This window comes from Capra hircus, chromosome 2 (genome assembly GCF_001704415.2).
Source record: "Capra hircus breed San Clemente chromosome 2, ASM170441v1, whole genome shotgun sequence".
NCBI classification, from domain to species: Eukaryota; Metazoa; Chordata; class Mammalia; order Artiodactyla; family Bovidae; genus Capra; species Capra hircus.
The window spans coordinates 16,904,644-16,930,846 of record NC_030809.1 but is presented as its reverse complement, the minus strand read 5'-3'; the positions used below and the strand labels follow the sequence as shown (position 1 = coordinate 16,930,846).

The 26,203-nt window shown below is 51.4% G+C and overlaps 1 protein-coding gene across 1 annotated transcript; it reads left to right on the top strand.

Moving 5' to 3' along the window:
• LOC102187635 lies at positions 203-24,019 on the top strand. Its single transcript, XM_018058324.1, has 3 exons — positions 203-1,045; positions 13,568-13,711; positions 23,969-24,019. The coding sequence occupies exons 1-2, from the start codon at positions 223-225 to the stop codon at positions 13,681-13,683; spliced, it is 939 nt and encodes a 312-aa protein (XP_017913813.1). The 5' UTR covers positions 203-222; the 3' UTR covers positions 13,684-13,711; positions 23,969-24,019.

The window sequence follows — 26,203 nt, the reverse complement described above, 5'->3', positions numbered from 1 at the left end:
AGAAACACAAAATGATTGCGAAACTAATCACAGCCAGCGTGCCAGCGGCGCCCGCAGCAACTTCCCTGTATTGGAAAATTTCCAAGGAACAGCTGGCAGAGGCCCTTGGCCACACGGGAAGAGGTAGGGCGCAGGGGTATTGTGACATGCCCCAGGGAAGGGCAGTATTTCCCTTGGCCATCGGAGGCCCGGGCCCAGAGGGGCAAGGGAGCCGGACCGGCCATGGAGCCTGGGGCCCAGCCCTCCAGGGCCCTGGGGGAGGGGAAGGCGCAGCCGCAGCAGCAGGGCCCCACCCAGTGCATCGAGGGCCACGGCCAGGTGGTGCTGCTGGGCGAACTCTGGAAACAGGATGAGTGCTGTGTGACCCTGCAGAACATTCTGGAGCAGGGCCCGACAGATCCGCCCTCCCGATCCTCGTCCATCCGAGCCACAAGCGGCCATAGCAACTCCAGCAACTGCGCCAGGGGGCGGCTCAAGCGCTCCGGGGAGAGTTCGTGGAAGCAGGGCGCCGATTGTCCGGCCGCCAAGTCCAAGCGCTGCTCGCAGAAGCAGCCTTGCGAGCCGCGCAAGGCCAGGGACGCGCCAGAGCGCCAGTGCGAGGCGGCGCCGGCGGGGACCCCGGGTTCGGGGCGGGCGGAGGACGCGGCGCCGGGCTGCCGGGACCCGGGACGGCAGCGGGCGGCGCCCGAGTCCGGCGCGCGGCTGCTCCTCGTGCTGTGCCGCGCGTCCGCGCTGCGCTCCCAGCTCCCGCGGCTGCAGCTGCTTTTGCAGCAGGTGAGCGCCCGGGAGCGCAGCCCGCCCGCCGCGCTCTTTGGCCTCATCGTGCAGCCGCGGCGCGAAGAGGAGGCTGAGGCGCGCCGCCGCATGGAGAGCCTGCTTTGCGGCGCCTTCGCCCGGCACAGCCCGGCCGCCGAGGTGCACACGGCCGTGTTCTGCCCCCGCCGCGCGGAGGGCACCCTGGACGTCCAGCGCGCCGCCGGAGGAGCGCACAGGGTCGCGTCGCCGGGTTGCGTCCACCTCGTGGATCGGGCCACCCAGACGGATGGTGAGGGGCCTGCGGGAGGGCAGGGGGCGGGAACACCGGGTGGCCAGGTGCGCCCCCGGGGTGGGAAAGTGCAAATACAGAGGGAGTCCCGACCCTGCTGGTCCCAAAAGGGAAAGTCTTAGACGCTCAGTCGTGTCCGACTCTTTGCGACCCCAAGGTCCTTCCATGGGATTCTCCAGGCAAGAATACTGGAGTGGATAGCCATTGCCTTCTCCAGGGGATCTTCCCGACCCAGGGATCGAGCCCGGGTCGCCTGCATTGCAGGCGGATTCTTTACCATCTCAGCCACCAGAGATGCCGTTGGTGGGGATGGTTTAGTCACTAAGTCCTGTCTGACTCTTGCAACCCCATGGACTGGGAACCTACCAGGCTTCTCTGTCCATGGATTCTCCAGGCAAGAATACTGGAGTAGAGTGCCATTGCCTTTTCCAGGGGATCTTCCCAACCCAGGAATCCAACCCGGGTCTCCTGCATTGCAGGCAGGTTCTTTACTGACTGAGCTACAAGGGAAAGTGGTAGACAAATTCCTGATGTCGCGGTCCCTCTCCTAGTGCCTCCACTTGCTTCGTTTGGGGTAAAGATGAACTCGGTTTCTCATGCCAGGTGTCTCGCTCGCTGAGGCAGTCTCTGGTCAAAAGCGTTGGAACTGATTTGTAGTTAAACCTCCCACCTTGCTGGCTGCTGCCAATCGTGCTTTTCTAAGGTACTCATTTGGGAGTCTCCAGTTCCCAAGCCCACCCCCTCCTCTCCAAATCCACCATTTCTTATTTGATTCTTTAGTCTTCTCCTCCAAGGAATCGCAACCACAATAAAAACATGCCTATGGTGAGGCAGGCACTGTTCTAAGGGCTTTTCACGGCTAATCCTCACAACAACCCAACAAGGAAGGCCCTGTGTTAGCCTAGTAACCCTCCTCCTTCCCTCACTTCGGGATTCTTACCTCCAGCCCTGAAGACCCTATAGGTTAATCCATGGGTCTGAGGGCTCTGGGCTCTTAAATGAGCACCTAATGCCTCTGCCTCCTAGAATGCCTCCAAGGGCATCAGTCCAGAAGAAGGAGGTGCTCTGGGCTGGTAGTCAAGGCTCCATTACTGGAGGCTATGCCACCCTTCTGTGGGTGACCAAAGCTAGTTATCCCCTCTTGCTGATTAGCTGCCCTCCTGACATATGGGGGTGAAGGGTCAGTTGGCATCTGTGGTGCCCTCGAGGTCTAAGATGCTAGTTTCGGGACAAATGGTGACTGCCTGATCTGGGTGCCCCGGATGCACCAGCGTCAGGGCCAGCAGCGTCAGGGACCTTCTGCTCAGGACCTCGTCCTGACCACCTAGCTGCATCCCTTTAGGCCCATTCTCCTCCCTCTCCTAAATAGTCCATGAGGTTTTCCCATGGCCAGCTTGGCTGCTTAGGAAAGCCTCTTGCCTGGGGACTGTTCCAACGGGGATCCTCAGGCAAGTCCAGAAAAACCCACTCCATCTTTGAAACCAAGCTCTTGGTGACGCGGTTCCCAGGCGCCTTGTCCCCCGTCAGCCATGCCCGCCCTGCAGTCAGCGATTCCCTGTGCTCTGTGTCCGTCAAGCAGCTTGTTGAGCCCCTTCTCTGGACTCTGGCCGTCCTCAGTCTCCACAGCCCGGGAGTGGGGAACTCAAGAGAAGACAAGCATAGAAATCATTCTCGCACCACACAGAATGTGACCTGGGACTCAGAGGGAGAGAGAGATCACTTCTCATTGGGGATCCCAAGAAAGGTTTTACGAGATGTCCACTTGAGGTGGATCTTGATGTTGGGAAGTGTTCTGAGAGGGAGAAGGGCTCAAGTGGGGGCAGGGGGGAAATGCTTCCACAAATGCAAGAAAGTGTTCCTAGACCTCCTGGGCTCACCAACAGCTAGAACTGGACGTGGGTAGCAGCAAGGTGGCCTATGAGCCTGGGACAATGAGTTGTGACTCACTGTTACAGAGTCACGTGTTGTAGAGTCAGACTTCCGGGCTTGGAAGAGCAGAAGATGTTTTGGCAGTAGTGCTATCCTTCTGCATCCTTCTGGGGCAACCTCTTACTCCACAGGTGCCATCATCCTGCTTCTTGGGCCCTCCTTGCTATTTTCTCCATGGCCTTGGGAAGACTCCTCACTCCTCCCAAAGCCTGACCCTCTGTGTTCCCTTCATCACCCTCCTGGGGTAGAGGGATTTGTTTTCTGTGCTCTCTTCGGCTTTTTGATGTGAAATGGAATGTTTCTTTCATTGCTACCAGGAAATGCTACCCATATGTGTCCGTTCGCTGTCACTGTTTAGTTGCTAAGTCGTGTCTGACTCTTTGCAACTGTAGCCTGCCAGGCTCCTCTGTCTATGAGATTCTCCAGGCAAGAATACTGGAGTGGGTTGCCATTTCCTTCTCCAGGGGACCTTCTTGGCCCAGGGAGCAAACCCAGGTCTCCTGATTGGCAGGCGGACTCTTTACCACTGAGCAACGTAGGAAGCCCACCCATCCATGTCTACCCATCGCTAATTCACTTAAACCAGTGGTTCTCAACCAGGGGCAACGTCTCGTGCTCAGTCTCTCTCTCCCCGTGCCCCTCCCCCTGTCTCTTTCACACACACCACATCCCAGGGACATTAAGCAATGTTGGTAAGCATTTGGGGTTGTCACCACTTGGGTAGAAGGGTGATGGCTACTGTCATCTCATGGGCAGAAGCCACGGATGTTGTTAAACCACTTCCAGTGAAGGACAGCCTCCCAACAAAGAATTTTCTGACCCAAAATGTCAATAGGGTTGAGATTGAGAAATGATGGTGTAAACCAAGTTGAGGCCCTCAGTCAAAAGCCCATCGGTGCCTGAAAATCAAATTGTGCAGAGATAAATGCCTTAAGAGTTCCTGACCTGACTGCTAAATCAGGACAGGATTCCCAACTCAGGTCTCCAGTCTCTCTGATTCTAAATTGAATCCCTTGCTGAGAGATCCATTGCTCTTGACTTCAGAGAATTGCCACCTTCTTGCAGACTCACCTGTTCCGTGAACCTCCTCACACCAAGGGTGAATCAGAGTCAACCCAGCTTTATTGATCTGAGCCTCCTTTCATTTCTAATCCTTTGTGCCTTTGTTTTCATCAATCCTCTCGAGGAATCTTAAAATTCATTAATTTTAAGGCTTGTATAATTATCTGACTCCCTAAGAGAAAGAGCCTTGAATGGGACTTATTGATGCCTCCAACCAGCTGTGTGACCTTGGGAAGGTAACTTAACTTCTCTGAACCTCAGTTTCTCTTTTGCAAAAAGAGAATCATTGACAGGTTTTCAGGCTCTAGAATCCTTAAAATATTTCCTGTCATTTTATATTTCATGTCAGGTCTGGCCTTACATGGGGGTTCTCCCTAAACTGTAAAAGGTCTACTCTAAACCGTATCCTGGGGCAAGATTATCATCCCCCAGACTCTCAAGGTTAATAGTCAAAAACTCACCCAACTAGTGACACATTCATGGCAGAGTATCCTACTGTGAATATGTTCTGTGTTGCAGTCCAAGCATGAAGTTTAAGGCTGTCTTTTTAAATCCTGTTTCCTCTTCTGTCCTAAAATGGAGATCACATTATTAACTTCAAGAAAGACTCATAGTCTCCTAATTGGCACGACGAGTTGGGAGTCTGAGAGATGGTCTGCTATTGTCGAACTGTGTGAATCACAACACACTGTGGAAAATTCTTAAAGAGATGAGACTACCTGACCACCTTACCTGCCTCCTGAGACACCTGTGTGCAGATCAAGAAGCAACAGTGAGAACTAGACGTGGAACAATGCACTGGTTCAAACTCAGGAAAGAGGTACGTCAAGGCTGTATATTATCACTCTGCTTATGTAACTTCTATGCAGAGTATCTCATATGAAGTGCTGGGCTGGAGGAATCACAAGCTGGAATCAAGACTGGTGGGAGAAATATCAATAAGCACAGTCATGCAGATGATACCACTCTAATGGCAGAAAGTGAAGAAGAACCAAAGAGCCTCCTGATGAGGATGAAAGAAGAAAGTGAAAATGTTGGCTTAAAACTCAACATTCAAAAAACTAAGATCATAGCATCCAGTCCCATCACATCATGACAGATAGGGTAAAAGTGGAAACAGTGACAGATTTTATCTTCTTGGGCTCCAAAATCACTGTGGATGGTGACTGCAGCCATGAAATTAAAAGACGCTTGCTCCTTGGATGGAAAGCTATGACAAACCTAGACAGCATATTAAAAAGCAGAGACATCACTTTGCCAACAAAGTTCCATGGAGTCAAAGCTATGGTTTTTCCAGTAGTCATGTAGAGGTCTGAGAGTTGGACCATGAAGAAGGCTGAGTGCTGAAGAATTGATGCCTTTGAACTGTGGTGATGGAGAAGACTCTTGAGAGCCCCTTGGACAGTAAGGAGATCAAACCTGTCAATCCTAAAGGAAATCAACCCTGAATATTCATTGGAAGGACTGTTGCTAACGCTGAAGCTCCAATACTTTGGCCACCTGATGCAAAGAGCCGACTCACTGGAAAAGGCCCTGATGCTGGGAAAGATTGAGGGCAAGAGGAAAAGGGGACAACAGAGCATGAGATGGTTGGATGGCATCACTGACTCAATGGACATAAGTCTGAGCAAATTCCAGGAGATAGTGAAGGACAGGGAAGCTTGGCGTGCTGCAGTCCATTGGGTCACAAAGAGTCAGACACAACTTAGCAACTGAACAACAGCAACTGCTATTTTCAGTGTAATGAGTTTCAGGAAAGTTTATTTTTCCAAACAGCTGCTATGTTTTTGTGGAAATTCTTTTCCCCATTGCAATGTTTCTTATCAAAGTTGGGGAACCCCCCCCCAAGTCCTTTCCCACAGTGAGGAGAGCCGACTTTGGGAGAAGGGGGAAGGCACTCCAAACAGGATAATCTAGTGTGGGGAGGCAGACAGCGAGACAGTAAAAAGCTGTAGATCTTCCATGGACCCTCACATCTTTAGTTACGAAAAATTCACAAAATGCATGGTGAAGTGGTTTGTTTGTCTGGAGTGGGTAGGGGTTTCATGAAAACCAGTGATAGAGCAAGCGTCTCAGCCAGGGTGTCTTGGAGGGGAATAGTGCACAGAGACACAGGGACACACCAGCAGGCAGGTGCCCAAAGGAGGGTTTCAGTTTGCAGAATCGCAGGGTCCAAGTTGCCACAGGCTCAGAGGCCAGGCTTAACCAGGTGCCCAGGTGTGTGGGCACCTCCAGGAGCCAAGGAGGACGGAGGGCAGCAGGCAGGTGTCAACAGAAAAGACTGTCCCCAGAGCCCCTGCTGTGGGGGCCACCCTGGCTTTTGTGACCTCACAGGAGGCGGGTGGGTGACTCTGCTTCAGGGCCTCAGCCCAGACGGACGCCAGAGCCTTCCCCCAGGGCAGGGGCACACGGCCCCTCGGCGAGGGAGCCGGGACATTAGGCAGCTCCATGTAGGTGCACGCTTAGGTCAGGAGGGTCCACCATGAAGAAGGGCAAGAGGAAGAAGTCAGAAACGAGGCGCCGGGGCTCCGCCTCCCAGCATGCCAGCTCCGAATCCACCCCGCAGCAGCAGAGCTCAGAGTCCAGTTCCCAGCAGCCTGTCTCCGGATCCAGCCTGCGACCACCCAGCCCCAAGCCCACCTCGCAGCTGCCCAGCTCGGGGTCGGCCCCCCTGATGCCCAACCCAGCGCCCGCCCCGCCGCCCCCCAGCCCAGGGCCCACCACGCAGCAGCCCAGCTCGGGGTGCACCTCACAGCCCAGCAGCAACTCTACCCCCCCGCAGCCTGCACCCCGAGCCCTCCCAGCTCCAGAAGTCAGCCGCAGCCACTCAGCTCGGGACGTCGTGTCTCCAGACCCCAAATCCAAAGCATCCTCTCAGTCCAGGAAAGCAGGTGGGCAGCCTTCTTGCTCAAGTGGTTCTAGGCTTTCTGCTGATGGATCCCAGGGCTGCCCCAGAGGCTGATAACTCTTCTGATTGGGTCGTGATGTACTGATAATGTGAATTCTGGACCTGTGCAGTGGGGAGTTGTGTGGGTGAGGATGAGGGTGAAGGGTTTGGGGTTCATTTTTTTACCCAAGAGACCAGGATTCCTGGGTTTTGTCATTCCTTACCATGTTGAGCCTCTCTAAAGACAGCCACAGGGTATTCAGACAGATTAACATTCACCATGGCTCGGTGGGTAGTACTAGCTCCTTGGGAGCCATACATACCCAAATAAACACCAAGGCTGCATTAATAGAAGAATCCAGTGAAGGACAAGGAAGGCGGTCATGCTGCTTTACTCTGTCCTCATCAGGCTGTTTGTGTGCTTAAAAGATGCCTAACAATCTAGTCCAAGAAAGATAGTCCAGGTTGGGGAGCTGAGAGGAATCAGGGGAGGCAAGAGCCTTCTGGTGCAGGAGACTTGGTTGAGGGAATTGAAGGTTATCTGTCTGTCACCTGGAAGATATGAGTAGATTTGTCCTACGTTGTTCTCAGATGTCCAACTAAGGGCCCATGGATAGGGTTGCCGGATAAAATACAGGCCACCCTGTCAAATTTCAGATAAATAATAAGTGTGTCCTGAATATTGCATGGGCGTCCTATATTTTTGCTTGCTAAATCTGGCAACTCATCCATGGAAGGCACTGTAGAAGGTAGATTTCTGCTCAACTTTAAAAAGTATCCAACGATTAGCTCTGTCTGAAAATAGAATGGCAGTCCGGGGGAAAGTGGTCCCCCATCTTCTTGGGTAGCCAGAGTCTGAATGAGCATGGGATTGTGTCGAGAGAACTCGAACAGAGTTCAGGAAGCGGTCTGGTTAATACCATGCTACTACTAATGGTAATAGCTAACATTTATCACTGACATTTGACTCAGCCAAGTGATCTTATTTCACAGTCTTATAAAGGAGATACTAGTATCATCTCCATTTTATGGATGGGAAAACTGAGGCTCAAGCAAGTGTAACAGCTGCCTCTCATGCAGCTGCTGGTAGCACTAGGAGGGGAACTTCGGTCTATTCTGACTTTAGAATCCTCCCTCAGCTACAGCAATGATCCTCCAATCCTGAAAGGTTTGGTGTCCTGCCCAGGAGGAAGAACATCCTTTCTGAGCTTCTGAATCCACCTTGAGCCAGTGCCTGTGACTCTGTGGTCCTGAGCCCACCACACTCCCAGGGCCACAGCTTTCCCGCTCAGATTGTGTGGACATAAAATAAATGAGAGGAGTAAGGGTGAGTCCTAAGTCTAAGTATGGCTGTGACAACAATATATCTGTGGCTAGGAATCAATCCATGAACATATGGAAATGTTTTGAGTATGATACTAAATTTTGTATATGCTATGATCAGAAACATTACTTTGCCAACAAAGGTCCATCTAGTCAAAGCTGTGGTTTTTCCAGTAGTCATATATGGATATGAGAGTTGGACTACAAAGAAAGCTGAGTGCCGAAGAATTGATGCTTTTGAACTGTGGTATTGGAGAAGACTCTTGAGAGTCCCTTGGACTGCAAGGAGATCCAACCAGTCCATCCTAAAGGAGATCAGTCCTCAGTGTTCATTGGAAGGACTGATGTTGAAGCTGAAACTCCAGTACTTGGCCACCTGATGTTCTGACTCATTGGAAAAGATCCTGATGCTGGGAAAGATTGAAGGCGGGAGAAGGGGACAACAGAGGATGAGATGGTTGGATGGCATCATCAATTCTATGGACATGAGTTTGAGTAAACTCCGGGAGATGGTAATGGACAGGGAAGCCGGGAGTGCTGCAGTCCAAGGGGTCACAAAGAGTTGGACACGACTGAGTGACTGAACTGATGATCATCAACCACTGAGATAAACCTTTCTGGATTATGGCCTCGAGAACTGATCTGTAGAACACAAGACTTGCTGTTTGCACATCTTTTCATGAATGTGTGTGGCTCACCCCCAGGTTGGTGTTCTGTTTGTGGCGGAGGCAAAGCGGGAACTGGTGAGGCTCATCCGTGGTTACAGTGGACACCCACTCTTCTTCTGCCAAAGGAATTGTCTCCCTTGGAGCCAGAGTGGGAAGGAATGTTGGTGATAAGGGATGAGGACCTTTAAATAAAGGATGCCATATTCTAAAATACAAATCTTTTCATATACAGAGAATACTGTAGCTCAAGAAAATACAAGTCTTCCACAAGAATGTCTGTAATCAAGAAGATGGACAATTTCAAGCCTCAGTGAGGCTGTGGGGAAGTCAAAACCTTCTCACACTGATCGTGGGAATGTAAAATGGTTAAACTGCCATGGAAAACTGTCCAGGAGTTCCTCAAAGGGTTAAACATGAAGTCACCGTCTGATCCAGCAATTCCTGATCTGAGTATATACCTAAGAGAATTAAAGACATACATCCACACCAGAACTAAAACAGCAGCATTATTCATCATAGCCGAAAAGTGGAAACAGTTCAATGACCATCAAATGATGAATGGGTAACAACACATGGTACATTCGTGCAATGAAATACTAGTTGGCAATAAGAAGGGATGATGGGGACTTCCCTGGTGGTCCAGCTATTAAGAATCAAAATTCCAGTGCAGAGGACACAGGTTCCATCCCTGGTCAGGGAAACTAAGATCCCACATGTCTTGGGGCAACTAAGCCCAGATGCCACAACTATTGAACCTGCATGCTCTGGAGCCCTCACACAACTACAGAAGCCCTCCCATCACAACCAAGACCCAGTGCAGCCAAAATCAAAGACATGAGCGATGCTGATACGTGCTGCAACACAGATGAACCCCAGACACATTAGACTAAGTGAGAGAAGGCAGTCTCGAAAAAGCCCACCTATTGTAGGATTCCGTTTATGAAATGTCCACAGTAGACAAATCTATTGCCCAGAACTGCAGGGAGTGGAGAATAGGCAGGGCTGCTAATGGGCTTGGGGGAAGATGGAAAAGTTTGGAATTAGTGATGATGGTTGCATACATTCATGAATGTATTGAAAGCCACTGAACACTTCAAAGGGGTAAACTTTGTGGAATGGAAATTGTGTGTCTGGTTTGTTTGGTTTTTTCCCCCAGTTTTTTAAAAGGAAAAAAGAAAAATCTTATCTTTAGAATCCCATCCCTCCCCTTTCCAGGAAAAGTTTCTGTCGTGGGCAAGTCTAAGCAGAATGGGTGTAGATCACTGGCTTCTTGGGCTTTAGGGTTGGCAGCTCAGTCCAGAAGCCAAGACAGGGAATTCCCCGGTGATCCGGTGGCTAAGATTCTGAGCTCCCAAAAAGGGGTGCCTGGGTTCGATCCTTGACCAGGGAACTAGATTCCACATGCCTCAACTAAGAGTTCACATGCCGCAGCTAAAGATCTCACATGCCACAACAGTGATCAAAGATCCTGCAAGCTGCAACTAAGACCCAGTACAGCCAAATATTATTTTAAAAAATTTAAAAAAAAATAAAGGGAGAGGGAGCCAAGAGGGAAGTAGTTACAGGAGGGAATGATCCATCCGAGAGTCCTCTTGTGAAACAGCAGAGGGCGCTGTCTCCAAGTTCCTCTGGGACCCGCCGCTCAGGACAGCAATGGGAGATGAGCTTGGGAAAGGATCTCAAAGACGGTCCACTGGAGTGGTTGTCTTCTGGATGAATCTGTGAGCTCCAGAAAAACAGAACGTAGCTGCTCCAGTGCAGGAATGTCAATGCCACCTCTCCTAGGACGGGCAGTCCTCTGCTGCCATCCCTTCCCTCGAATTCCGTGGAAAGAGCCCCAAATTGCGAGTTAGTAATCCTGAGCTGAAGCCAGATTCTTCCATCTCCTTACTATCAGGGCACATCTTTGATATTTGTTAAGCCTCGGTTTCCTTATTTGTAACCTGAGGAAAACAATATTCCCCATCGGGGAGTGCTGACAATGAGATGCGATGGCTAATGCCATACAGAGCACTGTCCAGATGTGAGCTATTACATGGGTGTTCTCTGTGTTATTCCCAGGTAGCATGCATTATTTCCCCAAGTAGTCATTCCTGTCTCCTCTACACAGGCCACTGCTCCTCGCGTGGACACCTCCTGCAGCAGCAGGCCCCTCACCTCTCTCCTTCTCTGTCCAGCAGGGCCTCTGATTCGAGTGGGCCCGCGTGCATTCTGTTCCTGTTCCCTTTGTCCCGGCAGCTCTGCTTGCTGGCGTCGTCTGGGCCTCTGCCACAGCCGCATCTTCGATGTCCTTCTGCCTCGGGCCTGGCCAACCATGTCAGGGAGAGGATTCCCAAACCTCCTCACCTTTTACAGGTTCTGCAGCCCCTGGGGGGTGCTGGATCTTGGGCCCACTTCGTATTTGCAGTCCTATGGACAGAGGAGCCTGGCAGGCTGTGGTCCCCAGGGTCGCGAAGAGTCAGACACGACTGAAGCACCTGAGCACGCACACGCGTGCACTCAGGCTCCACTGGGGACTCCAGGGCCCAGAGGAAAGCTGCTTCCTCGGGTGGGGCTTCTGGCCTTTTCTGCCTGGACCCACTTGCACAGAGGGGTGCCAGTTTTCTCCTCTGGGGTTCATTCTTCTTTGCTTCAGAACACACTCTCCCATAGCCCCGCGTCACAAGCTCCCTGTCACTCAGAAGCTCGGTGATTAAACACTCTGCCAGGCCACCGCCTCCTTCCGTGGTCTGTGCCATGGGCAAAAGCTTCCCGTTCTTGACCCGCATGTGAACTTCCCCCAGAATTTAGAGATACCTGTGAATGTAAGTCACGTACCCCTTCTGAGAGGAAGTCCTCCCCCTCCTTCAACAGGTCTCAGGCTATTCCTGGCAGCCCCACAGGGGTCTGTCCCTGACCCAGTGGCCCCCACCACCTCACCCTTCTCTTCCTCTCCCACGAAGCCCCCAGGTGGCTGCCACTTCCCCTGGTGGGAAGACACCTGTCCAGGGAACTCCTCCAGTGGCTTTTTCAGTGGCGCAGGGCTACATACGGAGAAGGCAATGGCACCCCACTCCAGTACTCTTGCCTGGAAAATCCCATGGGCGGAGGAGCCTGGTGGACTGCAGTCCATGGGGTCGCGAAGAGTCGGACATGACTGAGCGACTTCACTTTCACTTTTCACTTTCATGCATTGAAGAAGGAAATGGCAACCCACTCCAGTGTTCTTGCCTGGAGAATCCCAGGGACAGGGGAGCCTGGTGGGCTGCCATCTATGGGATCGCACAGAGTCGGACACGACTGAAGCAACTTAGCGGCAGCAGCAGCAGGGCTACGTACAAGGGCTGGAGCGGGACCTCTACCTCCCCCCAGCTCTGGAAGCCAGGGTAGCCCCACTTGTACTCAGATCTCACACACGTCCAACAGGAGACATCTTCCAGCTGGGCATCACCCACCCTAAAGCAGAGCCCATCCACCCCCATCTCCATTCTATCCTCTTCCCAGCCCCTCCCCCACCAACTCCCCTCTCTTGTACATTCTTGAAAATCAGCATCTCTCAGCCTTGTGAAGTGAGGCAAACAGATACCCAGGTGTGTTGGGAGAACATGCCAGAGCTAAAATGCTCTGCTACCTGGTAAGTCCTGGCTAGGAAGGGTCTCCCCACCCCACCCCACCCCCCATTGCCATGATCAGCTGTCTTTCCACTCAGTACATTCATCCATCTGGTGCCAAGGAGCACCATGGATTCACAAACCACCAAGTAGGAAAACCTCCTCTGCATAGGATGCTAGGCATGGTGAGGGAAACCAGAACAGGGAACTGTACCCTTAAAAATTGTGCCATCCACATGGTATCTGATTCGTGCTCCTTCCGTGGCCACCAGACCAAGGGGGAAGGCCTGCCTTTCCTCCCCTCAAGGTCAGGGCCCTAGCTGCCTGCTTCCTTTGCCCCAGGGACCGGTTCTTCACTCATCTTTCTGTTTATGAAATTGCCCTGCTCAGCAGGTCATGGGCTTCTCTGGTGGCTAAGCTGGTAAAGCATTCGCCTGCAATGCGGGAGACCTGGGTTTAATCCCTGGGTTGGGAAGATCCCCTAGAGAAGGAAATGGCAGCCCACTCCAGTACTCTTGACTGGAAAATCCCATGCGTGGAGGAACCTGGTAGGCTAAAGTCCATGGGGTCGCAAAGAGTCAGACGCAACTGAGGGACTTCATTTTCACTTTACTCATACTTACTAGCAGCATCGTACACTGTCCTTTCCCACCCGCTTTGTGGGGGTGTAATATGGCTTCCTCAGTTGCCTAATCTCCAGAACAGAGCTACGCAGTAGGACTCCTCCACAGAGGGGGTTGTGAGGCTTGAAGAGGACACTGGGTGGGAGGGAGGTGTTTAGCACAGGGCCTGGCACATGGCGGCCTTAAACACCTTGTCATCTTCTCTCTGAGTGTCCAGGGGAGCTGGCATCCCAGGCCAGCCCATCCCTGGATCCTGGAGGGAGTCTTGTGGTAGAGCGTTACGGAAAGAGGTGAAAGGAGCTGTGTTCCCTTGAGAGGAGGACCTTTAGCGGGGTGATGGGTGTTCCTGTGATCCTCATGTTTTCCACTTTCCCCTGCCTAGGGATGAGCACTAAAGCCCAGCTGCCCCCAACCCATGGGTTCTCTGCTTTACTCTGCAGAAGACCTCCAAGAAAACATTCCACTCATCGTAATTCGCGTGCTCCGAGCCCTCGGAACTGTTGCTGTGGCTCTGGGAGCACTAGGAGCTGCCTACTACATCCTTGAATCTTTGTGAGCAAGTCCCCAGGCCCGCAGTCCGGCAGGTACGTGGACCCCTTTCATGCCTGTGGCCCTTTGCAGAATGATCCTCAAGCCCATCGACTCACCAACCCTGTAGCACGGGGAGCATCTGTCCCTTCTCTGAAAGGAGGAGGTCTTTATGGGGGCACCAAGACCCCCAGCCTTTCAGGGGAAACTTGAGAGTGAGAGACTCATTTCTGGCCTCAGGGCCTATTGGCATGGCTCTCTCGAGCAGCCCTGGACACCCATGAACAATGCTAGACCCGTTGTTGGGATCGTCAAAACAGAGATTTCCCTGTTCCCTGCTGACCTGGGGTGGTTCCTCTCCTCACAGACACCAGCTAGGAGGAGACAGGAGAGGTGAGCCAGGGGGTCCTACACCTCTTGGAGCTTTTCCTCTGAACTTTCTCCCTGCGGTTCCCACTGTTTCCAGCCCTTCTTGTCCTCTGTGAACATCGTGTTCCACAGAAACCTTCTCCTGTCTTTTAAACCACTGTTCTCTCCAGCCTATTCCATCCTGTACTGCAGATGATTTTTACGTACATAGGTGGCCTGTCTCCATGTTCTAGTACAAGATCCCTGAGGGCAGGGAGCCTGCCTTATGCAACATCTTGGATCCTCCCCTGTCTCAGGCTGGGCTCCCTAGTAGCAGAGCCTGAGACAAGGATTTGGGTGCACGGGATTTAGTGAGGGGAAAAGAGTGAGGGAGGCCAGAGAGGGAGGGGACGGAGCAAAGCAAGGATGAGGTCTCAGCTGAGGTCCACTTAGCCTGGTCCAGCCAGGTCTGGAGGTTGAATGACACCCAGAGGGGGTCTAGCTTTGAGGCAAGAGGGTTTGCCTTTCTTGTTCTTCTGTGAGTCAGTCGTTAGCTACTGGGAGAGGTTGGGAGTGCGTGTCTTTGTGAAAACGTGGCTCGCGTTTGGGTGAGGACAAGTTCCTGGGGAAGGAGGCAGCTCTGGGCCGTCAGCAGACAGCGTTCATGATTCACAGGACTGGGCAGTGGATGTGCAAGCCCACAAAGAGGATCTGAGCAGGCACTGAGAGCACCTTTAATTATCAGTTCAGTCGCTCAGTCGTGTCTGACTCTGCGACCCCATGGACTGCAGCACGCCAGGCCTCCCTGTCCATCACCAGCTCTCTGAGCTTGTTCAAACCCATGTCCATTGAGTCGGTGATGCCATCCAACCATCTCATCCTCTGTCATCCCCTTCTCTTCCTGCCTATAATTATCCCCATTGTCAAATCCATGTGCCATGAAAGCTTAATAAGTGATGAAGGGGAGGAGGAGGGGAGGTGGTAATGGGAGCTTTTTTTTTTTTCTTTTTTTAAACAACTTTTTATTTTATATTGGAGTATAGTCGATTAACAATAGTTACTTTCAGGTGGTTAGTTTCAGGTGAACAGCAAAGGGACTCAGCCATACATATACATGTATCCATTCCCCCCTAGACTCCGCTCCCACCAGGCTGCCGCATAACACTGAGCAGGGTTCTCTGTGCTGTGCAGTAGGTCCTCATTGGTTATCCATTTTAAATGTAGCAATGTGTACATGTCCATCCCAAACTCCCTAACTGTCCCTTCCCACATACTTCCTCACTGGCAACCAGTTCCAGACCTCTAGCAGCCACAGCCGGGCGTGTGGTAGGAATAGATGCTCAAAAGCCCAACCCAGAAAATAAGCTCCAGGGAGAGCTCACCATCTCCTCAAAGGCTCTGCTGCCTGATCATGGGACCATTCATAAAAGAGCAGAGAAGTACCTTAAGCTTTGCAAAATTCCACAGCAGCTGAGATCCCCGGTTTCCTCATCTATAAACAGGAAACATCACAAAACCTTCCTCTTGAGATGGTTGAGAGCATGAGATGGGGTGCTTAGAGGGCAGAGAGCTGGCCAGGAGTCTTGTTACTGTTATCATCTTGGAGATCGTTGGGAAGGTGCTGGCTTTGGAGTTAGAGCCGACAGTTCTAGTCTGGCCTCCACTCCCAAGTCGCTGGGTGTTCGGGCCCATATTACTTAACTTCTGTGAGAGTCGGTATCATCTCTAAAGTGGGGAGAATAACAGCACGTTCAAGGGCAGTGGTTGTGAGGATCAACTAAGGGATGTACAGCCCTCAGGGGCTGCTCACGGGCGGGGTAGATGGTATGCTGTGCTGAGTCATTTCAGTCATGTCTGACTCTTTGCGACCCTATGGACCATAGCCCGCCAGACTCCTCTGCCCATGGGATTCTCCAGGCAAGAATACTGGAGTGGGCTGCCATGCCCTCCTCCAGGGGATCTTCCCAACCCAAGAACTGAGCCAGCGTCTCTTATATCTCCTGCACTGGCAGGCTGGTTCTTTATCACTAACGCCACCTGGGAGGCCCTGGGTAAGATGGTAGTGACGGGCGTTTGAAGATGGTGCCTGAGCTAAAATGTTTCATCTTAGAATCTCCTTCTGGCAGCACCCATGGGTGTGAGCTTGGGCAGGAAACCTTGGGATCAGATCCCCATTCTACCCCCAGTATTTCTGGGGCCTGGACAAGTTTTTTAACTCCTGATGCTTCATTTTCTTGCTCAGTGCAGATAATCATAGTACAGCCCACATTAAGTGGGCGACGAGGTGAAAAATGAGTGTGAAACACAGTGCAGCATCTGGCTCAAAAAAGACCTCAACGCAGCAGCTACATCATCACCATCATTTTTAACTCAGTAGCCCCCAAATTTTATTGACCTTTGAAAGCTGTAATATAATTTATTTTTAAAATATTTGTAGAGTAGTATTACAGAGAAGGCAATGGCACCCCACTCCAGTACTCTTGCCTGGAAAATCCCATGGGCGGAGGAGCCTGGTGGGCTGCAGTCCATGGGGTCACGAAGAGTCAGACACGACTGAGCAGTTTCCCTTTCACTTTTCACTTTCATGCATTGGAGAAGGAAATGGCAACCCACTCCAGTGTTCTTGCCTGGAAAATCCCAGGGATGGCAGAGCCTGGTGGGCTGCCGTCTATGGGGTCGCACAGAGTCGGACACGACTGAAACTACTTAGCAGCAGCAGCAGCAGCAGCAGCGTACTATTAACCTATAATGCTCCATTAGTTACAGTGCACAACATAGTGATTCTATGCATTACAAAATGATTGCCACAGACACTATAGTTTTATTAAAACCTAAAATTGTTAACATTAGTAGATGAGAAATTTGTAAACTAGAAGTCAGAATATAGTCAAGCTATGTTTTACAGCTGATCACTTATTTTCTTTAAATTAGCTTCCTTTTTAGCTTAAATGCAATTATCTTCAGTTCAGTTCAATTCAGTCACTCAGTCATGTCCGACTCTTTGCGACCCAATGGACTGCAGCACACCAGGCTTCCCTATCCATCACCAACTCCCGGAGTTTACTCAAATTCATGTCCACTGAGTCAGTGATGCCATCCAACCATCTCATTCTCTGTCATCCCCCTCTCTTCCTGCCTTCAATCTTTCCCAGCATCAGGGTCTTTTCAGATGAGTCAGTTCTTCATACAGAGAAGGCAATGACAACCCACTCCAGTACTCTTGCCTGGAAAATCCCATGGATGGAGGAGTCTGGTAGGCTGCAGTCCATGGGGTTGCGAAGAGTCAGACACGACTGTGCAACTTCTCTTTCACTTTTCACTTTCATGTGTTGGAGAAGGAGATGGCAACCCATTCCAGTGTTCTTGCCTGGAGAATCCCAGGGATGGTGGAGCCTGGTGGGCTGCCGTCTATGGGGTTGCACAGAGTCAGACACGACTGAAGCTACTTAGCAGCAGCAGCAGCAGTTCTTCGTATCAGGTGGCCATAGTATTGGAGTTTCAGCTTCAGCATCAGTCCTTCCAATAAATACTCAAGACTCATTTCCTTTAGGATGGACTGGTTGGATCTCCTTGCAGTCCAAGGGACTCTCAAGACTCTTCTGCAACACCACAGTTCAAAAGCATCAATTCTTCGCCACTCAGCTTTCTTTACAATCCAACTCACATCCATACATGACTACTGGAAAAACCAGAGCTTTGACTAGACAGACCTTTGTTGGCAAATTAATGTCTCTGCTTTTTAATATGCTATCTAGGTGGTCATAACTTTCCTTTCAAGGAGCAAGCATCTTTTAATTTCATGGCTGCAGTCACCATCTGCAGTGATTTTGGAGCCAAAAAAAAAAAAAATAAAGTCTGACACTGTTTCCACTATTTTCCCATCTATTTGCTATGAATTGATGGGATCAGATGCTATGATCTTAGTTTCCTGAATGTTGAATTTTAAGCCAGCTTTTTCATTCTCCTCTTTCACTTTCATTAAGAGACTCTTTAGTTTTTCTTCGCTTTCTGCCATAAGGATGGTGTCATCTGCATATCTGAGCTTATTGATCTTTCTCCTGACAATCTTGATTCCAGTTTGTGCTTCATCCAGTCCAGCATTTCCCATGATGTACTCTGCATAGAAGTTAAATAAGCAAGGTGACAATATACAGCCTTGATGTACTCCTTTTCCTATTTGGAACCAGTCTGTTGTTCCATGTCCAGTTCTAACTGTTGCTTCCTGATCTGCATACAGATTTCTCAGGAGGTAGGTCAGGTGGTCTGGTATTCTCATCTCTTTCAGAATTTTCCACAGTTGATTGTGATCCACACAGTCAAAGGCTTTGGCATAGTCAATAAAGCAGAAATAGATGTTTTTCTGGAACTCCTTGCTTTTTTGATGATCCAGTGGATGTTGGCGATTTGATTTCTGGTTCCTCTGCTTTTTCTAAAACCAGCTTGAACATCTGGAAGTTCACGGTTCACGTATTGCTGAAGCCTGGCTTGGAGAATTTTGAGCATTACTTCACTAATGTGTGAGATGAGTGCAATTGTGCGGTAGTTTGAGCATTCTTTGGCATTTCCTTTCTTTGGGATTGGAACAAAAACTGACCATTTCCAGTCCTGTAGCCACAGCTGAGTTTTCCAAATTATCTTCAAATGGGCCATAAATGCAAAATCCTATGCTTTGTCATTAAAAGATTCACAGGAAATATAAACACTGTAAAAATGAAATGTCCTGGAATTCTGGCTGACGGGATGCCTGAAAAAAATCTCAACTTTGATGTCAGTGTCCTGTGTGTTCAAAGATACTTGACAAGTGCTGGATGTTGAGACTAGCCAGCTCCACACCGAGACCCTCTTTAACCAGAGGGTTGAAAGACCACAGGAATAGGTAGTGATTCCACATTATTGACTGCGGTGTCCAGTGCTACTCACTGTGTCTGTGGTCCACGAGGGGTGTGTGTCCAGCCCTGAGCCCTGGGGGATGGGGAGATGATGGGAGGAGAGACAGGAAGAGGGGAAGTGAAGGGGGGCGCAGATTGTGGGTTGAATGGAGAGGAGGAGAAGGGAGGAAGGAGTGGATTGGAAACCTGCCCTGCCGGGACTAGGTCACCTCCCTGGGACTAACTGAGAGTTTGCATTGGTGGCAAAGTTAACAAGCCTCCCCAGAGACTGAATCCAGGCTCCACTCCAGCCCTAAAGCTGTGTGTATGTTGCCGGCGGGGATCCAGTTGGCAGGTGGGGTTTGTTTTGGGACCCCAGCATCACTGCCATCACTTTCAAACCACGCAGTGTGCCAACATCACACAGTTCTGCCTCTTTCTTCTGCTCTGAGTGGTGACTCCCGTCTCCCTAGGGCAGGCCCATTTCCCAACACAGAGTTAGGACAGGTGGGTCCTCCCAGGGACAGACAGACCCTCTGTCCTCGGTCCCATGGTTTCCCTGGAGAAGAGGGAGACTGTGCCAGTGCCCCTGCCCATGTAGTGGCCTGAGACAGAGCCCTTCCCCAGCCCCAGAGCCCATGCCTGGTGATCGTGAGGAGAGGGCGCTGCCTCTCCAGACCCTCTGCTTCTGTCAAGTTGCTCTTCTGGTGACTGTTTGGGAACCAGTGTTGAGATCCACACTCACTGGCATCCGGTTGCTTGATATGTGTTTTAAATGACCTCACTTCCAGTCTTGCTTCTGTCAGGGCCAGGCTGTGATGTAAACTCCCCCGTCATTCAGCGGAGGCTGAGGGTTCGGACGGTTGGATGCAGGCACCACCAGTAGGGGGCAGGGAAGCATTTTCTGGAAGCCCAGAACTAATAGCCACTGGTGGCCATGGTATCCTGGCTCCCCAGTGTCCCCCCCCCACGCCCCTCCCCATGTAGCTATGCAAGTGGGTCAGCTGGGCTGTCACACGTTAGTACTGACCATGTGCCCAGCACCACACCAGGTGCTGTGAGACGTGACGATGCAGTAGGGCGTGGACAGCCAAGTCCACCAACAGGCCGAGGCTAGACTCAGGACTCTGAGGTCTGGTAAAGTCTGTGGATCTAGGCCAGCCAAGGTCCCCAGGCGAAGAGATCAGAGGCGACAATTCAGATGGAGGCCCATACACTTACCTGCCGTCCAAGCTCGAAGGCGGCAGAGTCCACATGGTGGGGAGTGTTTGTTAATTAAATAATGCATTCATTCATTTGATATTTCCTGGGCACCTACCTTGTGCTATAGGAGTAAACCAGGCCAGACAAGAGCTCTCCTCGGGGAGCCTACATTCTAGTGGATGCAGGCAGACTGTGGACAAGTCAGTGAATAAACAGGATCACTTGATTTGGTGGTAAATGTTGTCAAGGAAATAAGGTGGATCTGACAAAGAGCAGAGAGAGGTAGGGTGAGCAGGAGGGGCTGCTGCCAGAGCCTGGCTGTTGTGTGAAGACCTCTCTGAACTGAGGTGCATTTGGCAGAAGGAGCCAGACCATGCGGATCTGAGGGAAGAGCATTCTGTGCAGAAGGAACAGCAAGCCCTACAGCCCTGAAGCAGGAAAGACTCTTAATGTTAAGTTTTAGGGCCAGAGAAGAAGCCAGTATGGCTAAGAGCTAGGGGTCAGGATGCCACCTTAGGGGAGACCAAGGTCAGGCAAGGTCTTGGAGTTTCCATTGTGTTCTAGATGTGGTAGACAGCCTCTGCTTACAGAGCAACAGCAAATCCTTACATAAGCACACTCTGGGCACTTTACATTTATTGCGTGCATGCTGAGTTGCTTCAGTCATGTCCAACTCTGTGCAACCCCGTGGACTGCAGCCTGCCAGACTCCTCTGTGCATGGGATTCTCCAGGCAAGAATACTGAAGTGGGTTGCCATTTCCTCCTCCAGGGGGGTCTTCCCAACCCAGGAATTGAACCCAAGTCTCTATGTCTCCTGCATTGGCAGGCGGGGACTTTACCACTAGCACCACCTGGGTTGACTAAAAGGATCATTCGAGATTTTCCGTAACAGTACGAAACACCTCAAACGTTTTGGCCAACCCAATATTAACTCATGCATCTTCCTCTCAAACGGGAATATCTCAAGCTCCTGGTTCTGATTTCAAAACAATCACAGTATCTATTGGGTAAAGAATGGGAATGGAGGAGGAAGACCAGGTAAGACTCACTTGCACTGGTCTAGATAGGCAAAGACGGTGCTTGGACCAGTGTTATGGCTGTGGAGGGATAAGTGAACAGGTACAGTGTGGGCTTCCCTGGTGGCTCAGACGGTAAAGCATCTGCCTGCAATGCAGGAGACCTGGGTTCGATCCCTGGGTCAGGAAGATCCTGTGGAGAAAGAAATGGCAACCCACTCCAGTCCTCTTGCCTGGAAAATCCCATGGATGGAGGAGCCTGTAGGTTACAGTCCATGGGGTAGAAAAGAGTCAGACACAACTGAGCGATTTCACTTGGCTTCACTTGACAGTGTGGGGATTGAACCAGCAAGTCTGGCTGGTAGACTGGATGAAACAATGAGGAAAAGGGAAGCCTCAAAGTTGACTCTAAGAGGATGAAGGCACAAGGGATAGAAATCAAGAGTTCTGTTTTACTGTTATTTTTGCTGGACAGCCAAGTGGAGATGTCGAGTAGGTAAAAGGATGGAGGGAGCTCGCAGGAAAGGACAGGTCTTAGCTGTGAACATAAGGGTCATTAGCAATAGCTGACGTAGGAAAGATGGATAGAGCAGAGGGCCAACGTGGAGAAGTCTGATAGTGAAGGGAGGCCCTGCGGAGTAGACACCTGCTCCTGGTCTTCTCTGGGTCTAGGCGGGCACCTGGGATCTCAGGAGCTTTCCAGAGGTAAGGAAAGCAGGCAGGGTCAGGTCAACAAGTGTCCACACTTGGAAAGGTCACAGAGATGTATCTCAGTGGGAGGAGCTGGTGAGCTGTGACCTCTGGTGGTAAGGCTCCAGCTGCTTCTCTCTGCTTGTTCTCCTGTTCCCTGATAAACGTGGACAGACAGACGTGCGCTTCCCCAACCTGGTGCCAGGACCCATCCCCATTCATGTAGTGAACAGTGGGAGGACCCTGAACCAGCACTGGGGTTCGAGTCTGATTGCCTCTAGATTGGATGGGCTGACTCTGGTGCTCATGGAGCCCCCCACCTGCCAGGCATCTTGTTGCTCAGCAGCTGCGCTCCAGGCAGACCCTTTCAAGTGCAAAGAGTTTTCACTGCTTCGAGATAAAATTTCTTAGCTTGACAGCTGAACGAAGGTTACCTACCTCTCTCATGTGGTTAAATCCTGGGAAGTGTTCTACCAATGGCATCACTCTGACGCCTCTCTTTTTAACTCAGCTGTAAAATCAAAGTGGGATCTGATAGGTTTCCAAATGCCCACAAGGCCTTTTACGACTTGATTTACAAGTGGATTATGAGTTAGGTTACTTGGTGCCGCCAATTTCAGAGAATCCCGTTCAAAATGATACTAAGGAGATTATCTCACATAACAACAGGACAGCGGCAAGTGTCTGAGCTGGTGAACTCAACGGTGTCATCAGACACCTGGGGACTTTTCCAGCTTCCGGCTCTGACACCCTTAGCACTGGGCTGGCTAGTTCCCCTCCTGGGCAGACGGCTGGAGGAGCTCTCAGAATTGTATCCTCATACCTTAAAAAGCTAGGTGGCGCTGGTAGTAAAGAAGCCGACGGCGAAGGCAGGAGACCTAAGAGATGCAGGTTCCGTCCCTGGCTGGGGAAGAGCCCGTGGAGAAGGGCATGGCAACCCACTCCTGTATTCTTGCCTGAAGAATCCCGTGGACAGAGGAGCCTGGTGGGCTACAGTCCATAGGGTCCCAAAGAGTCGGACACAACCGAAGCGACAGCGCGCATGCACACCCTGACAGCCAGAAGCAAGGGAAAAGGCCACCTCCCCTTGGGTCTCTTCTTGAGTTAAGAATCTGTCCCCAGGAATACTCCTGGAATACTTGCTCCCTCATTGGGGGTGACAAGCCCCTGCACTGGGTCTCCTGCTCCTTCTTAAGCAAATTAATAGCATAGCGGGGTGAATTTTCGTGACTGGATTAGACCGGTCTAGATGTCCCCCACACCCTGCCCCTACGGACAAGGGGGGACAAGGAGGGACAAGGAGGGGCGTAGCCAGCCAAAGGAGGCCCCGGCCAGGAAAGAAGACGGGACAGTGGATATGGGAGAAGCAGGCAGCAGCACCGACTATGGCGGGCAAGAGCGTTTTAAGAAGATGATATGTTAGGCAGTGCAGGATGAACGGCCAAGTGCACACCTGCTGGCCTGGAGACCTCTCTGACTTCAGTATTTCAGCCACTCAAAGCCGCCCTGAGGACGCGTGAATCAGTGCGCATGCGCCTGTTGGTGGTTGGAGGAGGGATGAATTACGGGGTTTTGCCGAGTCATCCTGCGCTTCAGAGACTCAGCTCTTAGACCTTCTAAGAGGGAGATGGGCAGTTGGGTGTCCTCACCCTAGAGAGTGAGGAACCATATGATGACAGTGGCAAAGCCTCCTCTCAAGGGAAAGAAGTTTCCAGAACTTTCTTTCCAAAAGCTTGGTGAGCCGCTCTTCCTGCATCCCACCAGTGAATGACGCAGCACTAAAATCAATCGGCTGCTTTCCGCTCTCCTTTTGGGCACTGGGTATAGTAAAACCACCACAGCCTTCCATCTGGGGGGAGAGAGGCCTCATCTTAGCTGCTGGGGGCCCAGGGGACAGGGGGAGGAAACAGAAGGTGCCAACATGGCCCAAGCCCAGTTCCTGCCAGGCATTTTGCATAAGCTCGTTACAGCCTGAAGGGAAAAAAGCAAAGTCTCTGTGAGTTTGGACAAAAGGAAGAGGGAAGGTGATGAGTGGAAGAAATTTTAATCCTAAATTGTTTATTTTCCCACAGGAGGATCTTAGCTGCTAAACCTTCAGCCTGAGGCCATAAAACTGGAAAGCCACCAGAACTCTGGGGTCACAGAGTGTTGTCTAAGCTAATGACTCTGTCCTTATTTTTCTTACAGATCCAGTTTTCCATCAAGGATCTCTCTTGTCACCAAAATAGAACAAAACCAAAAAAAATTTTAAAATTTAAAAAAGAGTCTGTTTCTTTAGGGTATTTTACCTAGAGACACAAAAGTTGGTCTTAGCAAATGGGTAGGGAAATGTGAGGGTCTTGGTGACTTTGTGAGCGCCCCCAGGTAAACCAAGGTGGAGTCCTGCCCTTCCTGTTGAGGGCCACAGACCCAAGGGAGGCAACTGTCTCTGCACACACTCTCAGAAGAAACGATTTCAGATTTTCCTATTCTAAATGCAGGAATTAGGCAACTTAATTCAGTACCTAAGGTAACTAGTCAATGGGCACTAGTATCCACCACCAGAAAACTCTGTCCCTGGGAAGTGGCTTCATTCAGCTTCGCCTGGGATGGAGGAAGTTCAGAGCCTGTCAAGACGCGGCTCTCAGCCTTGTGGTTTGTCCGGTGACGTAGCTGCCCCCAGCCAGTGCCTGGTGGGTCTGGACATCTAGTTCCTGGACCAGCCGAGGCAGAAGTCTTAGTTCAAGGTGATCCCAGGAAACACCAATAGGGGAGACAGGTGTGAAACAGGTGTAGTGGCCACTGGGGGCAGATGACGCTGTATCCTTCTAACACGGTGCTAGGAAACAGAACACATACCTCAGAGTCACCCCGCCCTGGAGGGGAAGTTGGGTATTATTTATACACTCATCGATTAAGGGCTCCTGGGAGAGAGGTGGTTAATTTTGTGCCCTGCCCCCTCAGGGGGGAGGGGGCCTAGGGGGATGTAGATGGTGGAAGTTGGGAGGTGAGAATGCACTGAAGCCCTTTACCCAGGAGGATAGGAAGGGATGGGTAGCAGAGGGGATGAGGACAACCCCTAACTCAAGTGAGCGAGTGCACAGAGCACCCGGGTGACCCGCTCGCCTGTAAGAAGGGGCCAGGCTTGAACCAGCAGGACAGCCCTGGGGGAGGCAGGTCTGCCTGCAACAGCACAAGTGGGATTGTGCAAGAAGGTGGGGGGGGGTGGGAGGAGGGGGAAAGCAGGTTGCCAGGAATCCCGGAGCCCACCCACCACCTCCCAATCCCAGGATTTCCCTTCCTGAGCAGACACTGGGAGACTTGGAGAGGGTACCCTGGGTTGCCAGGATCCTTCTCTGGGCAGTCAGCTTTTGGGAAGAAGAATGCTGGTTTCTGCTGGGGTTGGGTGGGGTCCTACTGCTGTCTGGCCTGCAGATCAGGATAAAAGGGACCCACAGACACGGTGGGGGGACAAGGGACCCCGAGGCTGCTGCGTCCGGTCAGCCCAGTTCTCTGACTGAAGACATTTAGCTCCTTTTTTCTGGCGTATTAATCAGGCCTCCTTTGGTTGTAAATGTCAGACAACCTAATCCCAAGCGGCCTGAGCAAAAGGAGTGGGTAAGGACTCCAGTAGAAGTCAAAAGAGAGTTCAGTCCAGATGTGGTTTCTTCCCAGGGCGCAGGCCGTGCCCCCAGAGACCATTTCTCTCCGTCTGCATTGCTCTGTCAGTTCTGTGTTCAGGCAAGTTCACCCTTCAAGGTGCGCCAGCCATAGCCACCCCCCACCCCACCTCTGAAGTCAAGTCTGGCTGGGAAAGGCAGCCTGTCCCCGAAGCAGAAGGCCCCTGATCGGGCTCTGGTTAGGTCTGGGTCCCTCCTGGAACTGCACTCTAGCTAGGGCAATGTGGTGCTCTGATAGGCCAGGCTAGCCCTACACAACCACCTTTGGAACTGAGGTTCAGCTCCACAGAAACTATGAGGGCTGAGAGCAGGGAAGAGACCAAATGGTGTTTTGGTAATCTTTAACCAAAGGAAATGGAAGTGCATGCTAGGCAGCTACAAACAGCAGGTACTGATTCCAGTTACGTTTGGACCTGCGACCAGGGCCTTGGTGCTGGCCTCCCACTCCTGCCTCTTTCACTTCCACCCCCACCGCTTCACCAGCATGGAAGTAGTGGGGAGCTGAGGATTTCTAGCTGCTTTGGGCCCCAGACCCCTGGTGGTCAGATTCCCCCCAGCAGTGGTGACCTCGCATTACTCCCCTTGCACCCAGGGAAATGTAGAGTCAGTGCTGACTGTCACAGTAATTAGGGGATATTATGGGCCACTAGTGGTGAAGGCCAAGAACACAAGTGCACAGGACAGTCCCACACAATAAATAAATATCCCACCCCAAAATACCAACAGCATCCTCCTTGGCAATCAGCGACATTGGGTTCACCCA

Bases quoted from the DNA above. Each gene is read 5' to 3' on its own strand.
- LOC102187635 (XM_018058324.1), top strand. From the start codon at position 223: ATGGAGCCTGGGGCCCAGCCCTCCAGGGCCCTGGGGGAGGGGAAGGCG. The intron at 1,046-13,567 runs GTGAGGGGCCTG...TTTACTCTGCAG, and splicing joins TCGGGCCACCCAGACGGATG to AAGACCTCCAAGAAAACATT.